The sequence below is a fragment of the Microtus oregoni genome, unplaced genomic scaffold, assembly GCF_018167655.1.
Source record: "Microtus oregoni isolate MIOR12 unplaced genomic scaffold, Mior012 000003F_ref0000135, whole genome shotgun sequence".
Classification (NCBI taxonomy): Eukaryota; Metazoa; Chordata; class Mammalia; order Rodentia; family Cricetidae; genus Microtus; species Microtus oregoni.
The window spans coordinates 12,145,001-12,172,772 of record NW_024543062.1 but is presented as its reverse complement, the minus strand read 5'-3'; the positions used below and the strand labels follow the sequence as shown (position 1 = coordinate 12,172,772).

At 45.6% G+C, this 27,772-nt stretch overlaps 1 protein-coding gene across 4 annotated transcripts in view; it reads right to left on the bottom strand.

The window, feature by feature from the left end:
• Auts2 (activator of transcription and developmental regulator AUTS2) overlaps window positions 1–27,772 on the bottom strand; it is a 1,102,310-nt gene that overhangs the window by 332,073 nt on the left and 742,465 nt on the right. For all 4 annotated transcript variants that reach the window (XM_041648369.1, XM_041648371.1, XM_041648370.1 and 1 more), the window contains one exon: window positions 8,568–8,597. In XM_041648369.1, coding sequence (XP_041504303.1) covers window positions 8,568–8,597 — 30 coding nt within the window. The remainder of the gene's footprint in view (window positions 1–8,567; window positions 8,598–27,772) is intronic.

Genomic DNA, 27,772 nt, shown 5'->3' with positions numbered 1-27,772 from the left:
GGGAGCTCTGTGTGCATGTACACGCATGCAAATGTGCACCTGTGTACATATATATTTAGAAGCCAGAAGACACCACCTTAGGAGCTAGCCATCTGTTCTTTGAGATAGGGTCTCTAGTGGACTTAGAGTCCATTAAGTAGTCTAGGCTAGCTGCCTCAAGAGTCCAGGGATCTTCCTGCCTCTACCTCTTCAGCAGTGCAATTGCAGGCATGTACCACCATACATAGCTCTTTAACATGGATACAGAGATAGAAGTCTGGTCTCCATGCTTGCAAGGCAAAGCACTGTACCAACTAAAAAGCTCCTCAAAGGAAGTTGTGAGAGACTTCTCTGCAGAACAGAGCTGAGACAGTCAGTAATACATCCTAGTACAGACATCTTATTGCACTAATCACACTGAAATGGGATAGTTATGAGGAACAGTTAGCTAAAGCCGTGGTACTATGTAGAAGTTGCAGTGGGACGAACTCAAGCAGCCATGTGAACACACACGCATACATGCCTATGATTAAAGAGAAATTTTCACACCTCTGCTGAGTATAGTGCACGCTCTGCTCTGATATGGAATAAAAAAGACTCTTTGGATAGCCATAGAGCAACACAGGCTTCCTTAAGAAGCTACTGAGATAGGATCTGTCATTTAAAGTGGCATTAGTCCAGATATGTTTGATACCAGGTTTCTGAGGGGCTGTGCTCAATCCCTTAAGGCCCACAGCCAGCAACTCCAGCATACCGGTCTATGGCTCTGCAACTATCCTTTCATGGAAGCCATAAAACCCCAGACCATAGCTCAGCCAAGAGAATGGGGATGCAGAATCACGTGATCAATTTCAGATGTTTCCAGAACTCCTTTCATAGGTCAAATGAGACTCGTTACCAATTACATGAGCTCATGAGACGTATTATGTAAGTTAAATCTTTACTCAGTTGCTATGCTTTCCCAAATCCAGACTGATGATTGAAGGACGGAGAAAGAACAGATTTCTCTGGTTACAGGAAGCTCCAGCTGAGTCCAGACTCCACAATGCATATGAGAGAAAAAGAATGTGTGCACATATACGACCAGCTGAAGGAAGCAGCAGACAGATAATGAACCACAGGCACATTCCCTTCAGTTACATACATGAACCAACACATAGGTGCCCAAGTCTGTCCACTATGCCTTTTCTCCCTTCATGTATTCAAAAGAGATTAAAGAATGAAATAGCTCTTGTGATATGCTATTGCCATCCTGGCAAGAGAAAAACACTGGCAATCATGAGGCTGGAGATATAGCTCAGTAGGAAGCATGCTTGCCTATCATGCACAAAGGCCTGGGATCCATCCCCAGCAATGCGTAAGCCAGATGTAGTGGTAAATGTCTGTAATCCAAGAACTTGGGGATCAGGAGGATCAGGAGCTCAAAGTAATCCTTGACTCCATAAGACACCCCACCTACACATGCATGCATGCATACACACAGGCACACACGCATGCACACACACAGACATCATATACTTATTATACTTTGGGTTATGTCTTGCTGTTGAGGTAGACACCTATATGGAAAATCCAGGACATCCAATGTAAGACAACTAATCCAACAGTAAATGCCAACTATAAACAGTAATGCCAAGGCTCAGTACCATCGCGTGGTTTGTCTATAGCCTGGGAGCTGGCTGGCTCAAAGAAATCAGAAACTAGTCTTCAAGGGCCCCTCTCTAAGATCCACCACTGTGAAAAATGAAATGTTTCCATGGGAATCCTATTTCCCTTACTCTTCATTCCATTCACCCCAAGAAACAAAAGCTTAGCAGACGACAGCTGACAAATTTCCAACAATTCCTACCTACATGTAAAAAATTATATGGGGAGCCATTAGGGTGGCTCAGTGGGTAAAACTCTTGCTTCTAAGCTGGAAGATGAGTTCTGTCCCCGAAACCCACTTGGTGGAAGGAGGGAGCTGACTCCCACAGGCTGTCCTCTGTTCTGCACATGTATGCCATGGCGCACATGCACTGCCCTCACCCACAAACAAAACAAAAAAGGTAAGTCTGTGCATTATAACCCATGCTTTTCAGGGATACGAAATGATAGATACTGGAAAGATTACTGCTCACAGACACCCAGTTTTACTCTGGCCTGAAAATGGTATGAAGGGGAAAAGAAAAACATAACAAGGTTCAGGATTTAAAATAATTTTCAGTGGAAATTTAATCTGAGGATGGCATCAATAGGAATTTGGGGTGGATACGGGTATAATTAGGCCGACTGGAAACACAGTAACATTGGAAGAATAATAAAATATCATCTTAACCCAGACATAATATTGGAGGGCTGAGGAGAGGTTGATAGGCATTTTGGAAATTGAGACTCCAAAATGAAAAAGCTCCTCAAACCCAGCCAACCCCTGAAGAAACTGCCCCCCCCCTCAAATGCTGGGAAATTTACAAATGGCTTAGAAATGTTTTTATGAGAAAATCAAACTGCAAGAGAAGTACAGAGGCCCGGGGAAGAGACTGCACATTTGTTGGAGTCCAGAAAGCAGAGACATTGGGGTGGCTGGGGAATACCCAGGGTTTGAGTGCCAGGCCTCTTCGGCATGTTCTCCCACAGGAACCAAAAAGCAACTCCAGCAAAATCTCCAGGGCTTTGTTTTCTGCCCAGTGCTGAGCAAAGAGGTAGAGCCACAAACACAAGAACCACAGGTCCTACACTTTTGGGCGGTGGCTCTTTGCTCTGCTTCTGTGAGAGTTGGACAATGAAGATTCCCTTTTCTGGCTGAAATAAAGGATAGCTTATCTCAGTTGTCTCTCAATTAGGGCAGCTCTCTCTCTCTCTCTCTCTCTCTCTCTCTCTCTCTGTGTGTGTGTGTGTGTGTGTGTGTGCATTGTGTGTGTGATTGTGTAGAGGGGTTATGTGCAGATGTGTTTCCATGGCAACACAAAGGCCAGAAGAGGATGTTGGGTATATTTCTCTATCGCTCTAAGCCTATTCCCTTAATACAGGGTCTCTCTCACTGGACCTGGAACTAAGCAGATGGCCAGCAAGCCCCACCAATCCTCCTGTCTCCACCTCCTACAACACGGGAGTTAAAAGCACTTATGACCACATCGGTATATCTATGTGGGCGCTAGGATCTGAACTCAGATCCTCATGCTTGTGCAGCGAGTGCTCTTAATCCACTGAGCCATCTCTGCAGCTGGATCAGGACACAGCTGATTGCCAAATCACAGCTGAAGTCTCCACAAACAACACTGAGGGCCTTCTCAGTTTCTGGAATGTTGCTGAGGGTGCATAGGCTTTCACAAGGGTAACACATGGCCTGGCAACCAAGAGATAGAACTCTTCCATTATAAGCACAAAGCCACATGCCTCATCTTCAGTTGGACTTTTCAGTGGTTTCAAAGTCCTTCCTGAGCCAAGTGAAGTATGGTTTGTGTGTGTGTGTGTGTGTGTGTGTGTGTGTGTGTGTGGTCTCTGCTGTATTAGGAAAATAAGCCACCCCCTTCTCACATATGTGAGACCATTATAACCAAGAACAACAATTAAAGAAAACATTTGTTTTGTTTTGCTTTTTGAAGACAAGGTTTCAAGTAGCCCAGGATGGCCTCCAACTGACTATGTTGCTGAGGATGGCTTTGAACTTCTGCTCCTCTTGCCTCTACCTCCCAAGAGCAGGGATTATGAGCATATATCACTTGGCTTGGTTTATGTGGTGCTGAGGATAGAACCTAGGGTTTCCTGGCACACTGAGTAAGAGTGTTACTCACAAGGCTCTATTTCCAGACCCAGTTTTGTTGCTAAAATATTAACTCAGGAATAGGGAGGGAATTAGGGGAGCGTGTCGAAGAGCGGAAAGGGAAGGGGAAAACTGATATAATCCTATTTATTATTATATTAATTAATTATTAACTAAAGATGCATTAAAACTTAAAAATTAATAAATGTAGCAATAAAAGATGAAAAAAATTCTAAAGAGGATATAACACTGGATGGGTAGGGAAGGGGGTTGGGCATCTGGGAGGAGTTGGGAGGCGAAAGTGAGCGATATAGATTGTATGAGAGCTCAAATGTGGTGGAGCACACCTTTCATCCCCACAGAAGCAGGCGTGCACATTTCTGTGAGTTCAAGGCCAGTCCGGTCGACACAACTCTAAGCCAACCATAGCTACACAGGAGGCCTTGCCTCAGACAAATGAACAACAACAACAACAAATACACACTGTACGAAACTCTCAAAGAGCAAATGAACAGAGTGAGAAAAATATTACTTCAGAAGCTGTTTGAATATTATCTCTGGGGGTGGGGCTAAACAAAATTAACAAAACAACAAAACTACATCTGGTCCCTTGAAGCCTGAATAAGAACGTTCCCCTGTAAAGAGAAGAGTTTGACACCCAGGAACAGCTGCCAATGGGACAAAACCTGTACCGCGTATTACTTCATTCTCATTTTAAGACAAATCCACCTTACCCTAGTGTATATGAGTAATATGTGTGGATAAGGGGGTTAAAAAGAGGCCGTTTTACGGACCTTTTAGAATTTTGTGCTTCCATCCAGTCTGTTACAGGAAGTGTCCTTGGGGATGAGAGCTGAGCCCTGGGTTCCCCTGGAGCCCTGTGGGTCTCTTGCAGAACTCAAGCTATGTGAGCTAGGGCCCAGCTTTCCTCCCTCCCAAGGTGAGCCTTGAGCCTAGTAAACAAACCACAGCTCACGCTGAGCCCAGGGCAGGGGAGCCTGAAATCTACTCCTACAAGAACCCGGGCGGGGCTGTGCCAGCCTATCTCATACGGGACAATTCCAAGAATCATCCTGCACACAGGAAATTAGGAGACAGAACCAGAAACAAGACCAGAGATTCCTTCTGACCAGCCGTCCCATGGCCCACAGAGAAGAGAGAGTGGGTGGGTGGAAAGACTGTGACTTTAAACCTTGACATTAACTTTATAACCAAATGAGGGGTATTGCTTCACATAGCACAGGTGCTGCCAGTGTTAGAGAAAAGAGAAAACCAAAGAAAATATAGACCAAGTACGCAGAAATACTATTGTCGCCTCATTGTTCTCCTGATAGCAATTCTTTTCCAGTGTGGGATTGGTGTAATTGCTTAATTTGGATAATAAGGGGGCAAGTGCTGCCTCTTCCTTGTTCCTAATGACATATGAAGAGACATCCCACATCCAAGATGCTGGGTTCACCGCCTACTTAATTCCCCACCCAATTTCTCCCTTCCCAGGAGTCTTCCAGGTTCTCTGCTGCTAACATGAAATGCGTTCCCGCGGCTGAGGATGCTCCAAGTGGGGTCTCATCAGATCCCTTCCATGCGTGCCTCTGTCTCCAGCGTTTCAGCTGCTTTCCCAGCCCTTTCCCAGATACTTTCACATTAATTAGTAAGGGTATCATTTTATAAATTATAGCTTCCTATCAGAAGAAAGCAGAGTTTATCTTAATTCAGTCAGCTGTGTGAAATACCGTACCCTAATTTTAGACTGCCGGTTCTGCGGATCCCCACGGAGTAAGAATGACAGGTCTTCCGGAGAGAATTCCCACCAGGTCCCTCCCGCAAGCCTCACTTTTGGCTACAACAGCATCCCCAGTGGGACTTGCTGAAGGGATCCCAGGATGCTGAGTGGCAACGACTTCACTATTAGCAATTCATATTTGTATTCAAATCCTCCAAGCGGTGCCAGCAAGCACCCTGGTGGGCTCAGGGGCTACAGGAAGAGGCCCTACCATAGAGCAGGCTGACAGGGCCCCTGCAAAGCAGGGAGAATGGGGTTCAGGTTGGCAATAAACACTATCCTGTCTCAGCTGGAAAAGGAGAAGCCTGGCAGACTTAACTATGCCAGGGCCAGGCAGGCACTGGTGCAATTAGAGGCTCCTGGGCTCCTGCTGGGAAACCCCTGGAGAAACACTCTGTCAGGGCACGGATAACACATAAGAGTGTCAAGTGCAGCTCCCAGTTACAAAGGCCTGCATGATCTTCAGGTGCAAACAAATTACAGCCCCGGGGCCTAGGCGGGGGTGTACCAAGCATAGAAAAAAATATGCCTAGTGACCCTCGCCCCCCCCCCCCACCCCACTGACTTCTCACCCTTGGACCTGCCTGGTACCTCCCTCCTCACAGCCTGGTACTCACCTTCCACACTCGTTCCTTCTAGCTAGCCCTCTGCTGCTGCTTCAACCCCCTCGGCTGTCCCCTCCACTTCTTCTAATGCCCGCCAGCGGCTTCACTCCAGGAGCTATGAGAGTTCGAAGATCTTGCAGATTAATGATGACTGATGTCCCCAGAGACTCCAGGGTAAGAGACCTGGAGTGGAGGCCAGGCCTGGGTTTCTTCCTTGGGGATTCTGAGGCATGACCAAGGCCAAGCGTTGTGATCAAGATACTGAGGAATGGCAAAGGGGAATTTTTACCACCTTCCCTATTGCAGACAGATGTCTCAAATATGGAATTCACTTTACGTATGTGAAATAGAGCCTCCTTACGTCACACATGACGTCCTGGAACTCGGAATTCTCCTGCTTCAGTCTCCTAAATACTGAGATGGCAGGCACACACATTCAGTTTTTTGTTTTTGTTTTTGTTTTTTTAAATAAAGATCTCCGGGCTAGGGGAAGAGATTTCTTGGAAGTGCCTGCTGTTCAAACATGAGTTCAATGTCCAGAACCTACAGTCTTGTAATCTTAGTACTGGGCAGGTAGAGACAAGAAAATCCCTGTAGTTTGCTGGCCAGCAAGCCTAGCTTACTTAATGAGCTCTAGGCCAGCAAGAGAGTATATAAAAAATCAGGTAGACAGTACCAGATAATGATACCCAAGATCACCCTCTGGCCTCTGCATCCATCTGCACATGAATGCACATGCACCTGCCCATACAGGAAGATGCTCACACACAACTATGCATAGAGAGTAAGACCTTGAATAAAACTCACGCTCTTGGAGAAGTGAGCTCAGTTCTTGCTTGCCAGTAAAGGCCCTAAAACAGTCAAAAGGTTTCGGCACCTTCCTGGGTGCCAGAGACACCCCCACAGAATTATGGCTACTTTTACCATATGCCCACATGACCTTGGAGATAGTTCGGGGCATTGAATGCATTTTGCTTGATGTCACCCATCCCTGGCACACGTTGGCTGCCCGAGGTACCCAAGGTCCTAAGTCCAAAAAGCTAAAATTTCCTCCTGGGAGGGGGCTGGGAATTGGAGGTAGGAAGCCTCAACTTGTCAGTTAAACAAAAGGAGAGCCCTCAGCCCCCCACCCAGTGTGTACTTCCGCTGTCATCCAACAGCCCATTACCATGTCACAGCACGGCGCACCCTTCCATAGGTCACTTTGTTTAAAATGACATGGATAATGCACATGTCAGCAAGCTGACAGTCCTGGCCGTCCTTCAGAGATAAAACCTCCAGGCGAGAGCCTGTTCTTATCTGGGGGACACGGCGCTGGTCTATCATCCAAGTCAGGCGGAGCGTGATTTCTCCAGAGAGCACTTTTTTCATTTCCTGATTTTAAGGGAAATCAAATAAGCACCATTTGTCTTCATCTGAATATGCTTGACCTGCTCAGATGATGATGTCTCGAGTTTTATAACCGGCTACATATGCTGAATTCAAATTAATGACAGCGGAGAACAGGAGCCTTCAGATCTCTCCTGGAGGCTGTTGTGGAGGTGGAGGGAGAAAGTCCGAGATGGATGCGGGAACAATCACTACCCATGAAACCGTGGGATTCTGGGGAGGATCAGCCAGCAAGCCGGAAGTGAAGACCACGGAACAGGGTACAGGGTAAGGGGGGGACTGGCCAATTGTTTGGGTACCATGCAGCACATAAATTCTGAGATTCGGGTAAGTTTTCAAATTACACATGACATCAGTGAAAATGGAAAGGCACCTAGTTGGTAGATGCCAACAGCTAGGAAGGAAAAAAAAAAGCATACCACAAACCTTTTGCTTCAGTCAACAGAAAATGAAAACCTACTTTACAGGCTTCAGATTCCATCCTCTGGAGGCTCAAAGCCTGGGTTCCGTCTTCATCCTTGTTGAGCTGTGTACACTGAGGCTGGGCCCCAACCTCCAGGTAGAGGGTGTGCCTGCTAGGGAGACGCCCCCTCCCCAATACCAACCCACGGAAGAGAGCAGAGTCCTCTTGGCCACCCCACCCACACTGCCCTGGGAGGAAATTCCTAGGGCATACCACTGACATTTCTATTAGGAAGCTATGGAAAAGCAGAGCAAACACAGAGGTCAAGCAAAGGGAGGTAGAGATGACATTATAAATACACAGGAGGAAGTTCAATGTTTTCATCATGAACAAAAAAAAAAAAAAACCCAGTTCCTTTTGAAAAGTGTTTTGGGGTCTACGTGTCACCATCCATAAAGTGAAAAGTTAGTGTGATACACAGGGGACACGAAGGGGCATGTTTCAAAGAGGTAGATGTCACAGATTTGGCACGGTGTATCTTATCGTCAAAAATGTCACAGTGTGAACAATAGGACATCCTGCAGGAGGGAGCAGGTGCCAGCAGGAGAATGACGGTGCACAAGGGCCTCATGGACTGTATCTGCAATGAAGGGGGTGGCATCTTACCTTCTCTTCCTGGTCGCTGTCACTGTCGCACTGAAAATGAAGACAAGAGAATAAAGGTCAGTGTGGTGATTATGCAATTTGCTTCAGACACTCCACCTTCCCCGGGGGTAGGGCAAATATAGGAAAGGAGAGAAGTCCCTGGGCTGGAAGGCGCTCTACAGCTCCAGGTGTTGAACACAGGACAACATCCGTTCTGTCAGTTCCCTCATATCAGTGCCCTGGGATGCCAGGGGTCCACACAGCAGGAGACTCCACCATACAAAAAAAAAAATGTTGTTGTGGTTTGGTTTTGTTTTTTGTTTTTCGAGATACAGTTTCCCTGTAGCTTTGGAGCCTGTCCTGGAACTAGCTCTTGTAGACCAGGCTGGCCTTGAACTCACAGAGATCCACTTCCCTCTACAAAAAAACTCTGCAAGTCAAGGGAGCACCCAGCCAGGGGCTAATACTGACACAGCATGAAGGGGACTCAAGATCTTTCCAAAGAATAAAATCACTTCTGCAGAAGAATGTATTCTGCCTTCAGCTTTGGATATTGGCTGTCTTTCTCTTGAATCTTTTCTCAAGAAGAAAACAAGCTTTGTACATTGAAATCTCTTGCCAACACTTTGAGGGGGCAAGGCTCCATACATGTGAGGTTGTGATGGTCAATAATGACGATCAACTTGACAGCATCTTGAATCTCCTTTGGGCAGTGTCTGTAAGGAAGATCTAGATTGGACTAACTGAGGAGGAAAGAACCCCCCTCTAAATGTGGCACCATCCAAAGGACCACAGCGCTAGACTAAATGAAATGGAGAGAGTGATCTGTGCACTCAATTCTCTCTTGCTGCTTTTGGATTGTGGGTGCACTGTCACTGTGGTGTTAAAGCAAGATTGGACCCCAAAGGCTCATATATTTGAACGCTTGGTCACTAGGGAATGGCACAATTTAAAAGGATTAGAAGGATCAGGAGGCATGGATTTGTTGCAGGAAGTGTGTCATTGGCAGTATGTTTTGAAGTTTCAAAAGCTCATGCCAAGCCCAGTGTAGCTCTCTTTTCCTACAGATCAAGATATAGAGCTCCCAGTTCTCCATTTCTGCCTGGGTGCTGCCATGCTCCCTGCCATGATAATAATGGACTGAGCTCTGAAATTGTAACAAACCCACATCAAATGCTTTCTTTTATAAGTATTGTCGTGGCCATGGTGTCTCTTCATAGCAGTAGAAGAGTGACTAAGACAGTGACTTCCACCTCACACCCCTACTGCTATTCCTTCCCCACCGCGGTGGGCTATACCCTTGAGCTGTGAGCAAAAATAAGCTCTTCCATAAGTTGCTATTATCAGGTATTTTGTCACAGCAATGAGAAAAGTGACTACTACTGATGCCTGAGGTTAGAAGGCAAACTCCCTGTAAGTGATGCACCAAGAGCAATAAGTAGTATGATAAGCCTGTTACTCCAGGTTTGTGAAAACCAAAGAAAGAAGTCTCTCATAGTTTTTTGTTTCTTGACAGAAGCAGAGGAAACAAAGATCATGCACTCTTCTAAAAACCAAGAGTCTTTTCTTTTTCTGTTTTATTTTATTTTATTTTTTTTGAGACAGGGTTTTTCTGTAGCTTTGGGGCCTGTCCCAGAACAAGCTCTTGTAGACCAGGCTGACCTCGAACTCACAGAGATCCACCTGCCTCTGCCTCTTGAGTGCTGGGATTAAAGGTATGTGCCTTGGTTGCCCAGCAAGAGTGTTTTCTTAACAAATAATGGGTTAAACAATGGGGTTGGTGAGACAATTCAATTGCTAACGTGCTTTCCTAGCAATCAATCACAGGACATGAATTTGAGTTGGTTTTCAGGACCCACGTAAAAAACAAAATTAACATGGCAGCATGCATCTGTGATCCTAGTGCTGGGGAAGAAGAAAAAGAAGGATCCCTGGGGCTTTCTGGCCAAGCAGACTAGCACAGTCAGTGAGTCCCAGGTCCCTCAATAAAAAAGATGAACAAGGCCTGAGGAAAGTCTCTCAAGATTGACCTCTGATCTCCACACACATGCGTGTGCACACATACATATACATAATACAGCATGGGTTCTATTAGGGTAAACACAGAGAAGGTGTGATTACATGTAAGCCTTTAGCCCGGAAAGGCCCTGCTGAGCTGGACTCAACCAAGATGAGACACAGGACAGGGCCTCTGGCTGCTCTGTGGTTCACCCAATGTGGGGTGCAGATGGAATCACTTTGCATGGGTGGCGGAGGGAGAGTACCCACCAGGAAGAGAGATGATCACGGGGGAGAAGTCTGGCAAGTAGGACACTGCCTATGCCAGCATAGTGCCTGGTTTGGGAGAGGGTGAAGCAGATGGCTCAGCAGAGCTGCGGTGAGAGCTGACGGTCTCGGTAATGCATAGCCAGGGAAAGCAAGCGGCAGGTGAGTCTAGGAGGGTGCCAAGGATTTTACTGTGGCCACCTGTATATGGGAGCAGATGGAGCCACCAGTGCAAACAGGAAATGAAACAGAGCTGCCTCTGCAGGACAGAGAGCCACATCTCTCTTCTCCCACATGGTCTAGAGTTCAAAAGGGCAGTACTCCTTCCCCCACATGTTTTCCTTACATTTCTGGGTAGCTATGAGAACCATTTTGGTCAAATGAGAGTTGAAGTCTGCAGAGGATCCTGAGGTAGGGGAAGAAGGAGGAGAGAAAGAATCTTGGGCCTACAAGATTGCTCAGGGAGGAAAAGCACTTGCCGCATAAGCCTCATGACCTCAGCTTAATCACCAGATCCCAGGTTAGAAAGAGAGAACTGACTCCTGAGTGTTTGTTGTCTTCTGATCTCTGTGTGAGCTCCATAGCAAAAGTGTGTATGCAGGCATACCGCACACACATACACACACACACACACATGCGCGCGCGTGCACACACACATGTGCACACGCACACACAAATAATACAGATTTATCTAAAAGAGTCTCAATGAAAAGTAGGCAGCTCCTGCCTCTGACCTTCAAGTCTGCCTAGATGAGAACGTGATGTGTTCATCTACAGCTGTCATTGTGTAAATGTGGGGCTTAAATAACCCCCAAAGCCTCCATGCCAAAACATGATGGAGAGCCCAAAGGAAGAGAAGAGGAAGAGAAGTCTGACACCATTGAGCCACTAAACCCATGCTAGAATAGACTCCCATTTTTTAAAGAAAACTAGTCATTATTGTTTCAAATTAACCCCTGAGTGATACCAAGAGATGCTAATAAAATCTCCATCCAAATGATTGTGTGGAGACCTAGGTACTCTGAGCATTTAGGAACTTACATTGAATATTTTTTTTTTTTGTCTTTGTTTTTGAGTCAGAATTTCATGTATTCCAGGCTGGCCTTGAACCAGCTACACGACCAAGGAAGGCCTTGAATTCCTGATTTTCTCACCTCTACTTTTCCAAGTCCTGGGGTGAGAACTATAACATCTACCTCTCTCTCTGCCTCCATGGCCATACAGGGTTATTGGACACTGAGTGACTGGCAGACTCTCGTCAAGTCCAAGAGGATCATTACCACCGGGGCTTCCAGCAGTAGCTACGTCTGCATTTACATTCTGTTGCCTGACTAATGATTGGTTATCCTATCAGATGGGTTGAGTGGAGAAGACTGGGTGAGATGAAGACCCTGAAGGTCTAGAACCGTGGGTGGATGGGGTGGGTGGAGGTAGTTGTGTTCTTCTGAGGGTGTAACCGCTCTATTGCTTTTTACCATAAAATCTCAAGTGCATTTTTAAGAGTGACTGAGTAGGGGTGGGAAGAGAAGAGTCTGTTTTATTTTTAACTTTGAATTGCTGGGGGATGTGAACCCAGGGCCTGTGTATGATAGGAAACTGTACCACTGAGCTCCGTCCCCAGCCCAGAGTGGTACCTTCTGTCGTGCCTGCTCTTTCCCAGATGTTCACAGCTATCCATACGAGGTTATGACAATGAAGGCTAGAGCGACACATTTCCCTCCGTCCTCCAGGGTCTACGCTCAGGAGAGGAAGCTGGGAAAGTGGGGAAAGCTCTCTCTCCCACCCCCCATCCAAACAGCGGTAAGTCTCTGGGAATGGTTATTTCTATCAAAGCATTAAGCTACCCCGCTTTTGGAGAGTCCAGTTCTAATTTCAAGGTCCACTTAATTCCGTATCAAGTAATTACTGATATACCCAGAAGCACCTTGCCTCCAGAGTTAAGCATATGGTGGAGAACTGAGACCTACTGGTATCCATTATGGAAGCCACACGGATGCCAAGCTGATTACAAATGCTGGGGCTCCCCACACGACACACTCGTGAGTGACAGGCCTCTCGCAAGGCCAGCCAGAGTCTGCCGAAACACAGTCTGTGGCACCAGGGGCCCACATGGTGTGCTGAGAAAACAGCCCCATTTCTGGTATTAAATTTCCATACTGACCCAGGGACTTTGCCGTGAGCTCAGCAGGAGCTCACCATCCAATTTACAGCTCCACTCTCTGGAGCCTCCAGTGCCAGCCCCTGGCAGAGAGCGATGGCGGTCAACCCCTCCAGCTCATAAATTATGCAAAGGCAATAAATGCGTTCAGCAAACAGCGCCTGACGCTTGCCCAGCCTGGCTCCTCACACACTCTGCAGGAAAAAAAAAAAGGAGAGAGAAAAAAGCCAGAAGCTGGGTGCATATAAGAGGTCTATTCCACTCATAAAGGGGGTTTGTTGACAGCCCCAGACGGAGAGTGAGCTGGGGTCCTGAGCGGGCTTTCTGCCTCGCTGGCAGTGGTTTATAGGCGTGCTTTATGAAAAAGGGAGGCTGTTTTATGGAGTCGGGGTGGGGAGAAGTCATAGTCTCGAATTCACATTTAATACACTGCCCAGCTTTCACACCCTGGGTTCAACCCGCTGTGGATCTTTTTCGGGCCAGATGGTTGTTGGTCTTCAAAGGTTAAAGGAAGAAGTGTCTGTTTCCCCTGTCCCTAGACACCCACTCCAATTTATAAGAGTTCACACTGAACCACCTCCCGGTTCAGGTTTATGTTCTGGAGGAGGCAGGGAGATGGAAAAGGCATGTCAGGCGCAGAAAGGGGTCCCAGCTGATTTGCCGTCTTAAGCATTTTGACATCAGGGTCCTGCCTTGGTTTATTAGCAAACAGTTTGCCCACCAAATGGGAGCTTGAGGTGTCGGAATGTTCTCCATGACATGGTTTCAAAGCCCTGAGAGAGAAGTGGAAATAGTTTCCTCCATCTTAATAGCAAGAAACAGAGAGGAAGGACAGGGGAAAACTCGTGGTCCTCAGGCTAAGACGGGAATTTAAACCACCATACTTGAGGAGTCAAGTGGGAGACCTGCAGTGAACACCACAGGCTTTGAATGCAGACATAGGAAGAGAAGAATTTCCAGACAGAGTCTTGGCTACCCCATCACGGCTACCACTCAACTGTGACTTCCCTGTCGTTTCATGAACTGGATGTCAACTGTTGAAGGTACTGAGTCCTCATGTTTCAACTCTTAAACCATACAAGAGCCTGATGTAGTGGTGGATGCTTGCTGGCTGGCATTTATTTATTTATTTATTTATTTATTTATTTCCTATTTACTTATTTGAGACAGGGTCTCATGTAATCCACACTGGTCTGGAATTTGCTACAGCACCAAGGATGAACTCCTGATCCTCCTACCTTGGCCTCCCTAGTGTTGGCTGGGATTACTGTTGTACCGCTGCACTCAATCTAAGCAGTACTGGGAATGGAACTCAGAGCTTCTTGCATGCTAGTCAGATGCTCCACCAACTGAGTTACTCCCATGGGCTCTACATGGATAAAAAAAAAATTCTAGAAAAATTCAAAAGGAAAACAAGTAGGGCCTGGTGATACATGCCTTAAACCTAGCATGGAGGAGACAGAGGCAAGGGGATCTCTGTGAGAGACCAATCTGGCCTACACAAGTGATTTCTAGGACAGATAGGCTTACCCAGAGAGCCTGGTTCAAAAACCCACAAAAGCAAAATAATTACATGGAAATTTTCATGAGATTTAAGAGATAAAGGGATGTTATAATAACTTCTCTAGAAGGTTCCTAGAGCTTACTCTGAGCCACCCAACTAATCTCCCAGCAGGTTCACAGTACACAGCTCACCAGCAGGGCTGGGGTGGAGAAGATCTTATCTAACATGGTCCTCCTTCCAGCCACACCCAATAGTCTCCTAAAACAATGTAAAGCTACAGCTTCCCCTGCTCTGCCCAACGACATTTTAGGGTTGGCCATGGCAGACATCATTCCTGCAGTGAGGTCTAGTCTCAATCATGTTTTACCTCCAGGCCTTGACACACACTTGGTGTTCAATTATACTGATAAGTCAACCAACCTCATCCTTTATAAAAGAATCGCTCCATGCTTGTTAGTTTAAGTCAACTCGACATAAGCTAGAACCATCAAAGAGGATGGAGAGCATGCACTGAGAAATTGCCTCCATAAAAATCAGGTAGTAGGCAAGCCTGCAGGGGCATTTTCTTAATTAGTGATCAATAGGGGAGGGCCCGGTCTATTGTGAGTGGGGCCACCCCTGAGCCAGTGGTCCCGGGAGCTGTAAGAAAGGAGGCTGAGCAAGCCATAAGGAGTAAGTCCATTAGCAGCATCCTTCCATAGCCTCTGCAGTCTCCTGCCTCCAGGTTCCTGGCTTGTTTGAGGTTTTAGCCTGTCTTTCATTGAAGATGTGGAAGTGTAAGTCAAATAGACTGTTTCCTCAAGCTTGTGTTTGCTCAAGGTGTCTCATCAATGCCACAATACCCCTACCTAAAACACATTCCTAACTAAACATATTCTATGTTTGATTCTAGGTAAAGTACAATTAAAGTACAAGACAGGTGACTCCAAATGGAAAAAAAAAAGTATAGGCTACAGTAATATGATTGCATAATACTGAGAAGATTGTCTGAACACGCTTGGCAGATTATTAGTACAGGTAACAGAGAAAGCATTTGTTTGTTTGTTTGTTTGTTTTATTTAACAGACCATCAAAATGGCTCAGCAGGTAAAGGCACTTGCTGCTAGGCCTGATGACCTGAGTTTCATCCCTGGAACCCACATGATAGAATGGGAGAACCAACTTCTCCAAGTTGTCTTCTGACCTCTTCCTCGAACATGCGTGAACAAGAGCACAGATGTACAAACATGCACACACACAAATATTAGTTAAATAAATGCAATAAAAATAAAATTGCTAATAGAGCATAGACGTAAGTTTCAGATGAAAATATCTTCCAATCAAAAATGCAAAACACCCCAAAATGATGGGACTAAGACATTTGTTACATTTCCTCAAAAGCAAGCCCTCCTTGTTTTTATTTGGGGGATCTCGGGGCGTGTGTTTAAGACTCTGCTTCGAGTTGGAACAAATGAAGGTCTGCAGCCTTGTTTGGCCCGTAGACATTGGGATAGGATTCTGGGTAGCCGATGATGGAATGCATTCTTAAGCAGAAAGTGGCAATCACTGAATACATCACACGCAGTGACATTGAGGAGGGCACTGCTCTCCATTCTGCTCAATGGACCTTGCTGGAGCAGTTATTCTGTATCTCAGATCCATTTATCATCACCACCAAAGATGTCAGGGCTGAACGCCACTTGCTGAACAAAGTTATTTTATTCTCTTTCCTGCCCAAAGGAGATGGGAGGAAAATGAGGGGGGAACCCCCCAACTTGTAAAGCAGAGCATCTCGCATCAAGTACAATTTACCCTGGCCAGAGACAAAACAAATCGATTCCCCCTTTGGGCCAGGCGGTTTATCTAAGACAGTGAAGACATCCCTTACCTAAAAGCAATTTCTGAAGAAGCCACCTGAAGAAAACATGACATTTATTTCCTTCCTGTAAAAAGCCAGCAAGCAGCCTGGTGACTAAACACATCCGCTGGCAGCTTCCCACGAGCCCGACTCCCTGCACAAGCACAGACACGCAGGCAGCCATCTTGTGCCAAAGAACCCCCTTCCCCACTGTTTACCTAGCTGTCTTATTGGCTTTGGACTTTACATGACATTTAAAGCTATTGGGGCCCTTGAAATAAAGAGCATTTTAATCCTGAAAGTGGTTTTAGGAGGTTTTTTTTTCCCCCTCAGTGAAAAATGAAGGCCCTAGTTCCTCCCTTCTGTCTCAACAATAACTCCACAGGGGGTCAAAAATAGCTCAGATACTAGGAAAGCCTGATGAAAAGATGTGTGTTCCAAACAGTAACTCTAAAGAAGAAAGCAAAGAGCGCAGGGTGAGCTCATTAGAAAATAATACACAGTCCAGCTGTTGAGGAGACCGGAGAGCATAAACTTTTACAGCTTCTGGGCTTTGGTACCTATAGTCTAGCAATCCTATGTAGGGACCTCGTGGAATTTGGTATTTTGCATGTTGGAAATAGGTAGAACTCAATCAGGCAATGTGATCTGAGAGATGGAGAGGTGTGTGTGTGTGTATGTGTGTGTGTCCATCTTCCACTCAATCTCGAGACCACCATTCTGGCTATACCAGCTGGCCAATGAGACCCTAGGGTTTGTCTCTTTGTTCAGATCCCCCAGTGCTGGGCTTGCAGATGTTGACCACCATATCTGGCTTTCCATGGGTGCTGGGGATCTGAGCTCAGGTCCTCAGGGAGGCAGAGCAAGGGCTTTGCCCACCAAGCCACATATCTTGCTAGCTCAAGCAAGCACTTCTCGTTCCCTTTCTTGCCATCGCTCAGACAGCCACATATTTTCATTGAGAAAATATGACTAAAGTGCCCACTGTGGGAAGCTCCATTCTGACCGCTCACTAAAAGCGCAATTACGAAGCTTACAGAGAACAAACAGTCCAAACTGGGGACTTAAAGCTTAGAAATTCAACATCTTTTGCCACTTTGAAATCCATGTATATTTCATAAACAACCTGTAATTTCCACTTAGATCACTGACATGTTATTTGGTTCTGGGGAATGATGGGAGAGTGGATACTTCACAAACCTTCAGAGTTCAGCATTCTCTACACTCAAGAAGAGAAGCTATGTTTTGTCGGGTATAAGCATTTGTAAACTCCAAAGACAAAATGGCGAAATGGACAGTCTAGAACCTATGTTTCTTGTGTCGATTTTTTTTCCAACACAGGGTCTACTCTACCTCAGGATGGTCCCCAACTTGTTATGTAGCTGAGGATTGGTCTTGAGCTCCTGATCCTCCTGATTCTATCTCCAGAATATTGGACTTACAGAAACACATCACACACCCAGTTTCTGTAGGGTGCAAGATGGAACCCAGGATTTCCTGCATGCCAGGGCACTATCAATGGAGCCACATTCTCAGCCTGGGCCCTGAGATTAGCAAATGATCTCTCTTTAACCTAGGCAGTAGATTCTTTGCCTCCTCGCCATTGGCTTGCTCATTCCAAGCTATCAATAGCACTAATCCTTGCCTATCTGGAGACCTACTACTAATGACTTGGAGGACGGCAGAGAGCGAGAGTTGATTATGAGTCTATGGTGGTATTCGTAGGGAGCGGTCTTGGTTTTCTATTGCAGCCACGAGCCACATGAGACGCCCAGCAATGCTACCCTTTCTCTTTTTCCTTGCCCCCAGGCCTGCCTGGACTCACCCTTGGTTCCTGAAGTCCTGGGTGAACTAATAATTTAGCCCAAATTTGCTGAGGAGTAAAAAGGAAGAGTACGTCACGGGTTAAAATAATACAAGAGTCTATTTTTTCCGCTGTGTTGTGATCCATAGAAATCACCCTGAGCCTTTTCCCTTTCTTCTCTGCCTGGGAAGCCAATTGCTTTGATTGCGGTGATATGAGCTAGCTAAAATGACTTGCCCTTGCTTGTGAGGCAAATGGAACATGCTAATAGAACTTATCGCATTACCCGATGCGAAAGTGCCATAGCTCATTACTTTAAGATAAAAGGATATCATTGCGGACGGCGAGCAGAATTGACTTTCTGAGGCCCGACTTGATGATGATTTAATCAACTGCTCTCTTTCACTTCTCATCTCTGTGCCTGTCGGTTTCACAGGTGCCGTTAAATGAGACACTCGGAGAGTGAGCGCAGGGAAAGAAATTGCTGTCATTACTTTTCAAGAAAGGAGGTATGCAAATTTTCGACAGAAAGATTGCGTTCATAATGGGCCTGGTAAAATACAAGGATCATGCTTGACAGGTGAGGGCAAGCCATTTGTATGCCCTTAAAACACAGCAACCATCCTTATTTAGGATGTGCTCCATAAGAGAAATGAGGATGAGGGGAGGAAAAGAGGAGGAGGAGGAGGAGGAGGAGGAGGAGGCAGAAACCCAGAAGGCTGGTTTAAACCAGTCCCTGATCTGGAAACCCAGGAGAGGTGTTTAAGACTCAAGAGTGATGATACCCAGAGCTGAGGCACAGAAACAAAGCCTGCTCCCCTTTGGTGGGAACCTAAATGATAATGAGCTGCTAGAAAGATCTCACTGTGATCCATATAAAACCATAGAGACAGAGGCCAGGTTCGAATCCTACCTCTACTGAATGAACGCGAGAAGACCCTCTAGGGCAAGCAATTGAATTTCTCAGCCTCTGGTTCATCATCTATCAAATGGGACTCCTTAGTCTCTACCTTGAGGTTTAGAGAGCACCTAATTACGAATTATATGAAATTCACATGCACACACATACAATGCACATAAAGCACTCAGAATAGTGTTTACATAAAAAGTCAATCAACGCTAGGAAATCGTTTGTGATCAGTTTTTCCCCTTCCTTGTTTGTCTTATGGACCTTGGGTGGTCTTGAACTCACTATGTACCTGAGCAAGTCTTGAACATCCGGGGACTACATGATGCACTGGCATGACTGTTTTCCTTCCTCTTTTTGTGTGTAATGTACATGTGCGTGTGCACGTGTGTTGTGAAGGTTTACGAGCCAAAAGTCAATGCCAGGAGTTCTGCTCGATCTCTATTAGCTTTATTACTCTGAAATAGTCTCTCAAATTGAACCTGGAGATTACTGTTTTGAGCTATATTGGCTGGCTGGTGGGCCAGCAAGCCCTACTGATCCTCCTGTCTTGACGGCAGCAGCTCCCTGCCTCCAACAGCTAGGGCTATAGGATTACATGGCCATGCCTAGGTTTTATGTGTCTATGGGGAAACCTGAACTTGGGTCATCACACTTGTATAGGAATCACTCTCACCCAGTGAGCTAAATCCCTACTCCTTCTCCTTTCCACCTCCCGCTCCTCTCCTCTCCCTCTCAAATGTGTGCGAGTCAGGTGCTGCCAATCTACCTGAGCCTGGTGAAGACATAACAGGGTTATTTTATTTCAGACAAAAGTCCTCTCCTCAGCCAGTGAGCAACGTGCACTATGGCTGCCCTGAGAAATCACCCTACAGATGAGCGCACTCCTGAGCATCATGAAGAACGCCAGCAGCACTGCCCTGCTATGTGGATCCCCTCTCCTTCCTCTCTCCCTCCCACCACTTATTCCGCATTGCTCACCTGCTATGGGGCATGACACACCTTCGAGGAGTCTCTGAGAAGGTAATGTCCAGCCCGGCAGGGAGCCTCATCAGGCAGTCACCCTGTACATTGGCCTAGGGAAGGGCTGCTGCAACTGCTAAGAAGAGGTAGCCTGCCTCGATTCACCCTCAGAAAAGCACAGTGAATAGGAATAGATTAAATGACCAGGGTACTATGTACAGAGGTGTTTTTTTCATCGTCTTTGACTTCAATAGGTAATTGTTCTATTTTCTGCAACACCCAAAGTAAAAGCATCTTTCTTAAAGAGCCCACAGCTCTGAGTTCTTTTCTTCAGGGTAATGACACTGCCACAACCATTCTTTTCCTTCCTTCCACCAAGGCTGTTAGGGACGGAATTCAGCTCTGCCTTCATGCTAAGTGACACCAATGTGATTCAATTCTCTGCCAAATGGTTGATGTTCACATTCAGTAAGAGCAGAATGGGGCGGGATACACAACAGCGGGGCAACAAAGAGTCCTCTACTCCAAAGTATCTGGTTCCCACTGGCATCACAAAAAGATACCTAGGGAAGGAGGTCCCCCCTCCCAATTTCTCTCTTTTATTTTCCTTCCAAAATTTGGAAATGCCTTGTACAACCTAGGCAAGTGCTCTACCACTGAGCCACACCCCAGCCCCTCACTGGGGGATTCTAGGCAGGTGCTCTACCACTGAATCACACCCCAGCCCCTCACTGGGGGATTCTAGGTAGGTGCTCTCCCACTGAGCCACACCCCAGCCTCTCCCTGGGGGATTCTATGCAGGGGCTCTCCCACTGAGCCACACCTCAGCCCCTCACTGGGGGATTCTAGGCAGGTACTCTATCAATGAATCTTAACCTGTCATGGGCAGAATCCAGTTTTGCTTGCTTTACTACTAAGCTATATCCTTAGCCCTCTTTACTTTTTTATTTTGAGATAGGTTAGACTAAGTTGTCCAGGATGATCTTGAACCCACTCTTTCATCCAAGCAGGCCCTGAACTTGGGATCCTACTGCTTCAGCTTCTTTCATATTTATCAAGAGAACTGGCAGTGTAAATAAGTAGACGGGCAGAATGCAGTTAGAAAGTACCCACTAAAGCTGGGCATGGTGGTAAGCAGGAGGATGTCTGGGAATTCAAGGCTAGCCCTGCCTACATTGAGAGTTCCAGGACAAACAGGACCGCATAGAGAAACCCTGTTTCACAAAACAAAATTAATTAATTAATCAACAACCAAAGAAAACACCAACTAATTGTTGGTACAAGTAGGAATCCAGCAGTTTTGGAATCTGTTAGTAGACTAGGACGGGGCTACATGTGCCCTTTGGTGACATGTGGACATGTGTGCTCCCTCCTCCCCCTGCATGCACTCTGTTTCCTCAGCTGTCAGCTTCCTGTATCTCCATAATGATGGCCAACTTCCTAGCTTCTACCTGACTAAGGTACTCAGTGCCCATGAGCTCAGAGAAGAGTGAGTTAATAAGCTATTCACCAGGGGTGAATGCCAGAGAAGTTTCTACTTGGCAAGATCAAGGAGCACGCAGTGTAGAGCTGAGGAGGTGGCTCTGTCAGCAAAGTACTTGTGCAAAAACTTAAGGACCTAAGTTTGGATCCCCAGAACCCAGGTCAAGAAGCTAGGTGTGGTGGCACATGCCTGCCAACCCAAGGACCAGTGAAGCCGAGACAGGGATAACCGTAGGGTTTATTGTTGAGGAAATCTAGGCAAAAGGGTAAGTGCCAGGTTCAGTGAGAGACCCTCTCTAAAATTGTAAGTGGAGACTGAGAGAGGATGTTGATCTCTGACCTCCACGTGTCCTTTCGTGGAGATGCACACAGATACGGGTTGATGCCATGGGCAGAAGGGTATTGGGGAAAAAGGTCAGTCTACGTATGCCAGTGAGGAGCGTAGGAAAATGGTTTTGTGTTGAAAGTGCATTTTAGGAAAACAACACCACAGACTGGAAGCGGGTGGGGATCAGATGCTGCACTGGCAAGTTTTAACTGTTTACAATGAGACACAACCGAGAAAGAACCTGGGAAAAGGAGTCTAGACAGGGCAGGTCTGTGGAGGGTTATCTTGATTGTTCACTGAGTTAGGAACTCCACGGGTGACATCATTTAGTGGCCTGGCCTGTGAACTGTGTGAGAGTGAAGAAAGCCAGCTGACTACCAGCAGCAAGCGGGCAGCATGGGGGCATTGGTTTCTCTCTGCTCAGCTGCAGATGTGGTGTGCTGACTGGCTGCTTCACTACCTGCCTTGATGTCTCCTCAGTGACCTGGAAGCTTAAGCCAAAGCCTTTCTGTCCTAAGCAGCCTTTGGGCAGGGTGTTTTATCATAACAAGGGAAGTGAAACCAGGACAGAGGCTAAGTCCCTTCTCCTCGGGAAACCAGGAACCTCAAGGTCTTACAGTATTTCTGTGCCTGTCTGACTTACTTCAAGTGACAGCCGCAGCCAGAGTGGAGCTGCAAGAAGGAAAACCGTGCTCTTGCCCTGAGCACGCCTAATCATCACGGTGCAACTTTCAGCCAAGTAAAATATTTAAAAGAGGGACAGCAAAAGACTTGGCCAAAGAAATACAAATATTACTTGAAATAAACATCTATGAGCACTCAAAGGTGGTGCAGGATGACCCAAAGCTCCCCTTGCTACTGGATCCCCAAAGACTTGGTTTTACCTCTGTTTAGCGGTAGGAACCTTCGCTTTTCGACCTTCTTAGAGTCCATCTTATTCATAATTGGGATTTCAAATTATACTGTACTGAACAAGAATCTTTATTTTAGGAGGGCTTAAAAAACCAGCCTCCTATATCATAAATAAGAAGGGTAAGATTACCATAAATTGCCTGCAATAAAATACAAATTGCTAAGATAAAAACACCCGACAGCCTGCCAGTCTTGAGTTTCCTGTTTTGACATACTATATGCGGTAATTTGGTATCCACAATCTCTTATTAGAAAATGAATGTGCTAGTTTTCTGAATGCTGCAATTACAATAATTGAATTTAAAATGGGGATTGAGTTTCTCTATTTGGAGGAAAAGGAATAATTGTGTATTTCTGATTAAAATCAAGGGGACTGAAAAGAGCCTGTTAGGAATTTCAGCCTCAAGTCTTCCCGGGGTGATTCCTCTGAGTCAGGCCAGGGAGGTGTTTGGCCAGAGAAAGAAAAGAGTGGAAGGAAAATGGACAGGACCTCAGCATCAGGCTGCACCTCCGGCCTCATTTGCCTGTCTCCTGGCCCTCAGCCACAACGCCCCTGTGACAGACAATCACAGTGCCTCAACACAGTAACACTCTAAACGGTGGCCGGGCATGAGTTCCCCACTGTGCCAAAAATTAAGAGTTAAAACGCAGGGAAAACAAACATCTCTTTGTCTTGAAAACGCAGGTCCCTCTTTAGCCTGCCAATATTTGAGGAGTCTTTCTTTCCTTCCCCCAGAACCTCTTTTCGGGGATAATGGATGAGTGGGGGCGCTAACGCTATTGTCTGCACGGCTGCATTTCTTTGTTTTACTGAAAAATGACTTGAAAAGCCCACTTGGGGTTGAGATGGTGGAAAGGAAGTGGGGCGGAGCAAGAGGGCTAGCCTGATGTTTTTGATGCCTTGCTGTTTAATTTTAGGGTGTCTCCCAGTCTTCTGAAACCACCATTATCTAGACGTGAAGGGGAAATTTAGGCTCCTCACTCCTGTAAACACTCCCCACAACACCGGTTTCCTAGGAAATTTTCAGAATGAGAGATGCTCTCCTTATATGTGGCTTACCATATTTTTCTTTTTTTATTAATGCATCTCCTCAGTTCATATGGTAAGATTTTTATTGTATTTATTTATTCTGCGTGCACATGCCTCAGTGTGCATATGGAGACCAGAGACAACTTTTCATGCTTCAATTCTTTCCTTCCCAGGGATCATCAGGCTAGGGAGAAAGTGGCTTTACCTGTGGAGATACCTTGCCAGTCCCCAGAATGACCGGAACTTCTGTAGGACCCTTCCTAGTGCTGATATCGCCTTCTTTCCACCTGCAATCCTCCCATTCTTACATATCCTACGAGTACGGTGTGTGTATGTGTGTGTGCGTGCCAATACAGACATTCATGTCACAGTACGAGTGTGGCCGACTGAGTACAGTTGGTTCTCTTTCCCATGGTGCATTCTGGGGATGGAACCAAAGTCATCAGGTCTGCACATTAGCTTTACCTAACGAGCCATCTCCATGGACCCCATCTTTTCTTTTTATGCTATCAGTGGCTCTTCTGAAACCATTATTATCTAGATAACAAGCCACTCACTTGCTTGTTGCATATATATATATATATATATATACACACACATATACACACATATCTATGTATACATGTATATATAACATAATATACTATATACAAATATATTTAAATACTAGGTAGATATATACCCAAACATACACTATTTTTTCCTAAAATGTTACCTAATTGCCCAGTATGGACTACATCTGTCTTGTCCCTTTCACTCACCACTTGCTGCTCTGACCACTAATTAAAAAGAGGCTTCCTAGCTTCAAGGCACAAGGCAGTCAGGTTTTACTGCCCTCCCCCAGGAACAGGACAGATTACTAGGTCTCACTCCCTTCACAGGCTTTATTATGTACTTTAATAATCAATACCCACTTCTATGTCAGAGGGTTTATTTTGCACCATAAATCCAGAAGGAGAGAATGATATGAAGACATCAGCATGGATGGGCTCTACCACTCTGTAACACCAGCAGGAGAGAACCTGAGCAACAGATTTAAATATGAGAGGGGAACACAGGGCTCCTGGCTGGATGGCAGGGATCATAAAAGACTCCAGCATGATCTACACCAGGGCTGCTGTGACCCAACCAACTGGATGCTGAGAAACCCAATCTTGAGCAGGCACATCCTGGAAAAAAATTATAAGCCTGAGATTATGGGCAAGGTAAAAAGCTCTCTCTCAAAAATGTGAAACATTTTTAACACAGCAGACAGAAAGGCAGAGAACAAGCATTGAACTCTAGTTGGCGGTACAGAGCTCACTGGGGTTAGGAACAAGCCCTCTTTGGCTGTGGCCTCAAGAGTCCCAGGGGGGCCTTAATTCTCTCCCCTGCAACTCCCCGCCCCAAGGCTCTGAGATAATTATCACTGTAACATCTTCTCTCCAGTGGCCCTTAGAGACTCATCCTTCCTTTCAAAAGCAAAGAGGTCAACTCAGGGAAGAGAAAATATAAATGGCTAATAAACAAATGAGGAACAGTTCCACCTCAGTGGTAATCAAAGGAAGGCAGGTCAAGAAGAGACCCGCTGTAGTGTGGAGAGACAGGACTGGCAGAGGCCATAACACATACTACTGTAGGGTGTCCATTTTCTACTCAGCATATTATTTTGCAACCAGAAAATGCATTCATCAAGAGCCTTTGATATTCATACAGTTTATTTATTTATTTTTTGGTTTTTAAGAAAAGGTCTCATTATGTATCTTGGCTGGACTAGAACTTGCTATATAGACCAGGCTGTCTGCAAACTCAGAAATCTGCCTACCTCTGCTTCCCAAGTGCTGGGATTGACTAGCGGTGTGGGCCACCAAGCCTGGCTAATTTTCATACAAGTTAGTTCAATTCTTCTTCTCTTTCATCTACATACACACTCACACACACACACACTCACACACACAGCACATGTGTGTGTATGAAAGATGAACAGAAAAGTATGTAAAAATATGTTTTAGCCAGCTGTATTTGCACTTGGCTGTAATCCCAGCATTTTGGAGGCAGAGGCTGGAGGATTACAGTAAAGTTTGAGGTCAGTTTCATCTAAATAAAGTCTCATACCACCCAGGGCTACAAAGCAAGACCCTGTCTCAGAAATTCAAAGGTGGTCCAGTTAGTAAAGTGCATAGCCTAGGATCTGACTTTGATACTCACCACCTATGTAAAAATTCCAGGTGTGGTGGAAAGCACTTGTAATCCCAGTGCTGGGGAGACAGACTCAGGGTGACCCTAGGACTCAATTGTCAACCAGCAAAACTCCAGGTTCAATGAGGTACTATCTCAGGAAATAAGGTGGATGGCATCTGAGGAATAACATCCAAGTTTAACTCCTGGCTTTCACATGAATGTGCACACACGTGTATGCACACATTCATGAACATTTATGCACGAGCACATACACAACATACAAACATACACACATATATAGAAAACTCAAAAGAAAATAAGTATGTAAGATGCTGATTTAAAATTACATGATAATAGAAAAAATGATGAATATATTATTTCTATGCCTACTGTCATCATATAATAAGGGCCAAGAAATAAACATATATATATATATATATATATCCCAGTTTTCACCTTTATAACAGGTTTCAACCTTCATGCTAAAGATTTTAGCATTTCTTCACCTTCTATTTAAATAAAAGTCAGGATCAAAGTCATGAAACAACTTTCACAGAGTTTTATGGATGGTGGGGGAGAGAAGGGTTCCTGGCATTTTAACCTAGGTAGTTCCAAGTCTCTGTAATGATACACAGACTTCAGGAACCTAAATGTCCTCACTAGAGAAAGAGATTAATATTAACAGTGTTGTGCCCATTACAAGGGCTAGAGACAAGGCTCTGTGGGCAAAATGCTTACAGTATAAGTGTGAAGACTTGAATTCAAATCTCCAGAACCCACCCGTTTTAATGTACTTTTTGTTGCTTTGATAGACAACATTACCAAAACCAAGTTGGAGGAGGTGGTGGTGGTGATAACTTGGCTTATACTTACACATGACTGTCCATAACTGAAGGGCAGGGCATGGACTCAAATAAGCAAGAACTGGAAGCAGAAACCATGGAGGAATGCTGCTCACTAGTTCGCTCCCTGTACATACTTACACAAACCAGACCCACCTGACTAGGCGTGTTGCCACCCACAGTAGGATGGACACTCCCCTATCAATCACCCATAAAATCAGTCTCTCACAGACATGGCTAAGGGTCAAACTGATCTAGGCAATTCCTCTGCTGAGGTTCCCTCCAATCGAATGCCCAGGGTATCTGTAATCCTAGAACTGCAATGGTTAGAAAGGATGTGGAGATAGGATCCCCTGAAGCCCCAGAGCCAAGAGTCTGGAAATTGCAAAGGCACACAGAAGGCCCCGCATCCAACAAGGTGGACTGTAAGGGCCAACTGCTGAGGTTGTCTTTACCTCTTCTCCTATGCTGAGGCACATATGCAGCTGGGCTCACACATGTGTGCACACTTCACTCACACGTACACCGACAAAAACACTTGATGATTTCAAACCGAAATGGAAACATGATTACATTCATGGTTAGTTGTGGTTATGCCAAAATCCCAGAAGTGCTTTTGAAGTTTCAAGTTCTTCTATAAAAAACATACCCCCCCCCACATTGTGTGTGTGTGTGTGTGTGTGTGTGTGTGTGTGTGTGTCACCCACGGTGCTCTTGTGAAGACGAGAGGACAACTTGAATGAGTTGATTTTCTCCTTCGGGGTCCTGGGAATCAGATTCGGATTGTCAGGTCCTGGTAGCAAGTGCCTTTACCTGCTGAGCCATCTTGCTGACGCCCCCTCAAGTCCTCTTTTTAGGGCAGTAAAATAGAGAGACAGTATCTGCCTCTGAGGGCAATGATAAGAAGAGGAGGCGTGAAAAATGCTATTATCATTGTTCCTCCACAATGAAAGGACCAAGACATATACAATTAGACACACCAGATTACTTTAAGATTGCCAAACACACAGAGGAAAAAAAGACTTGAAAGAGAT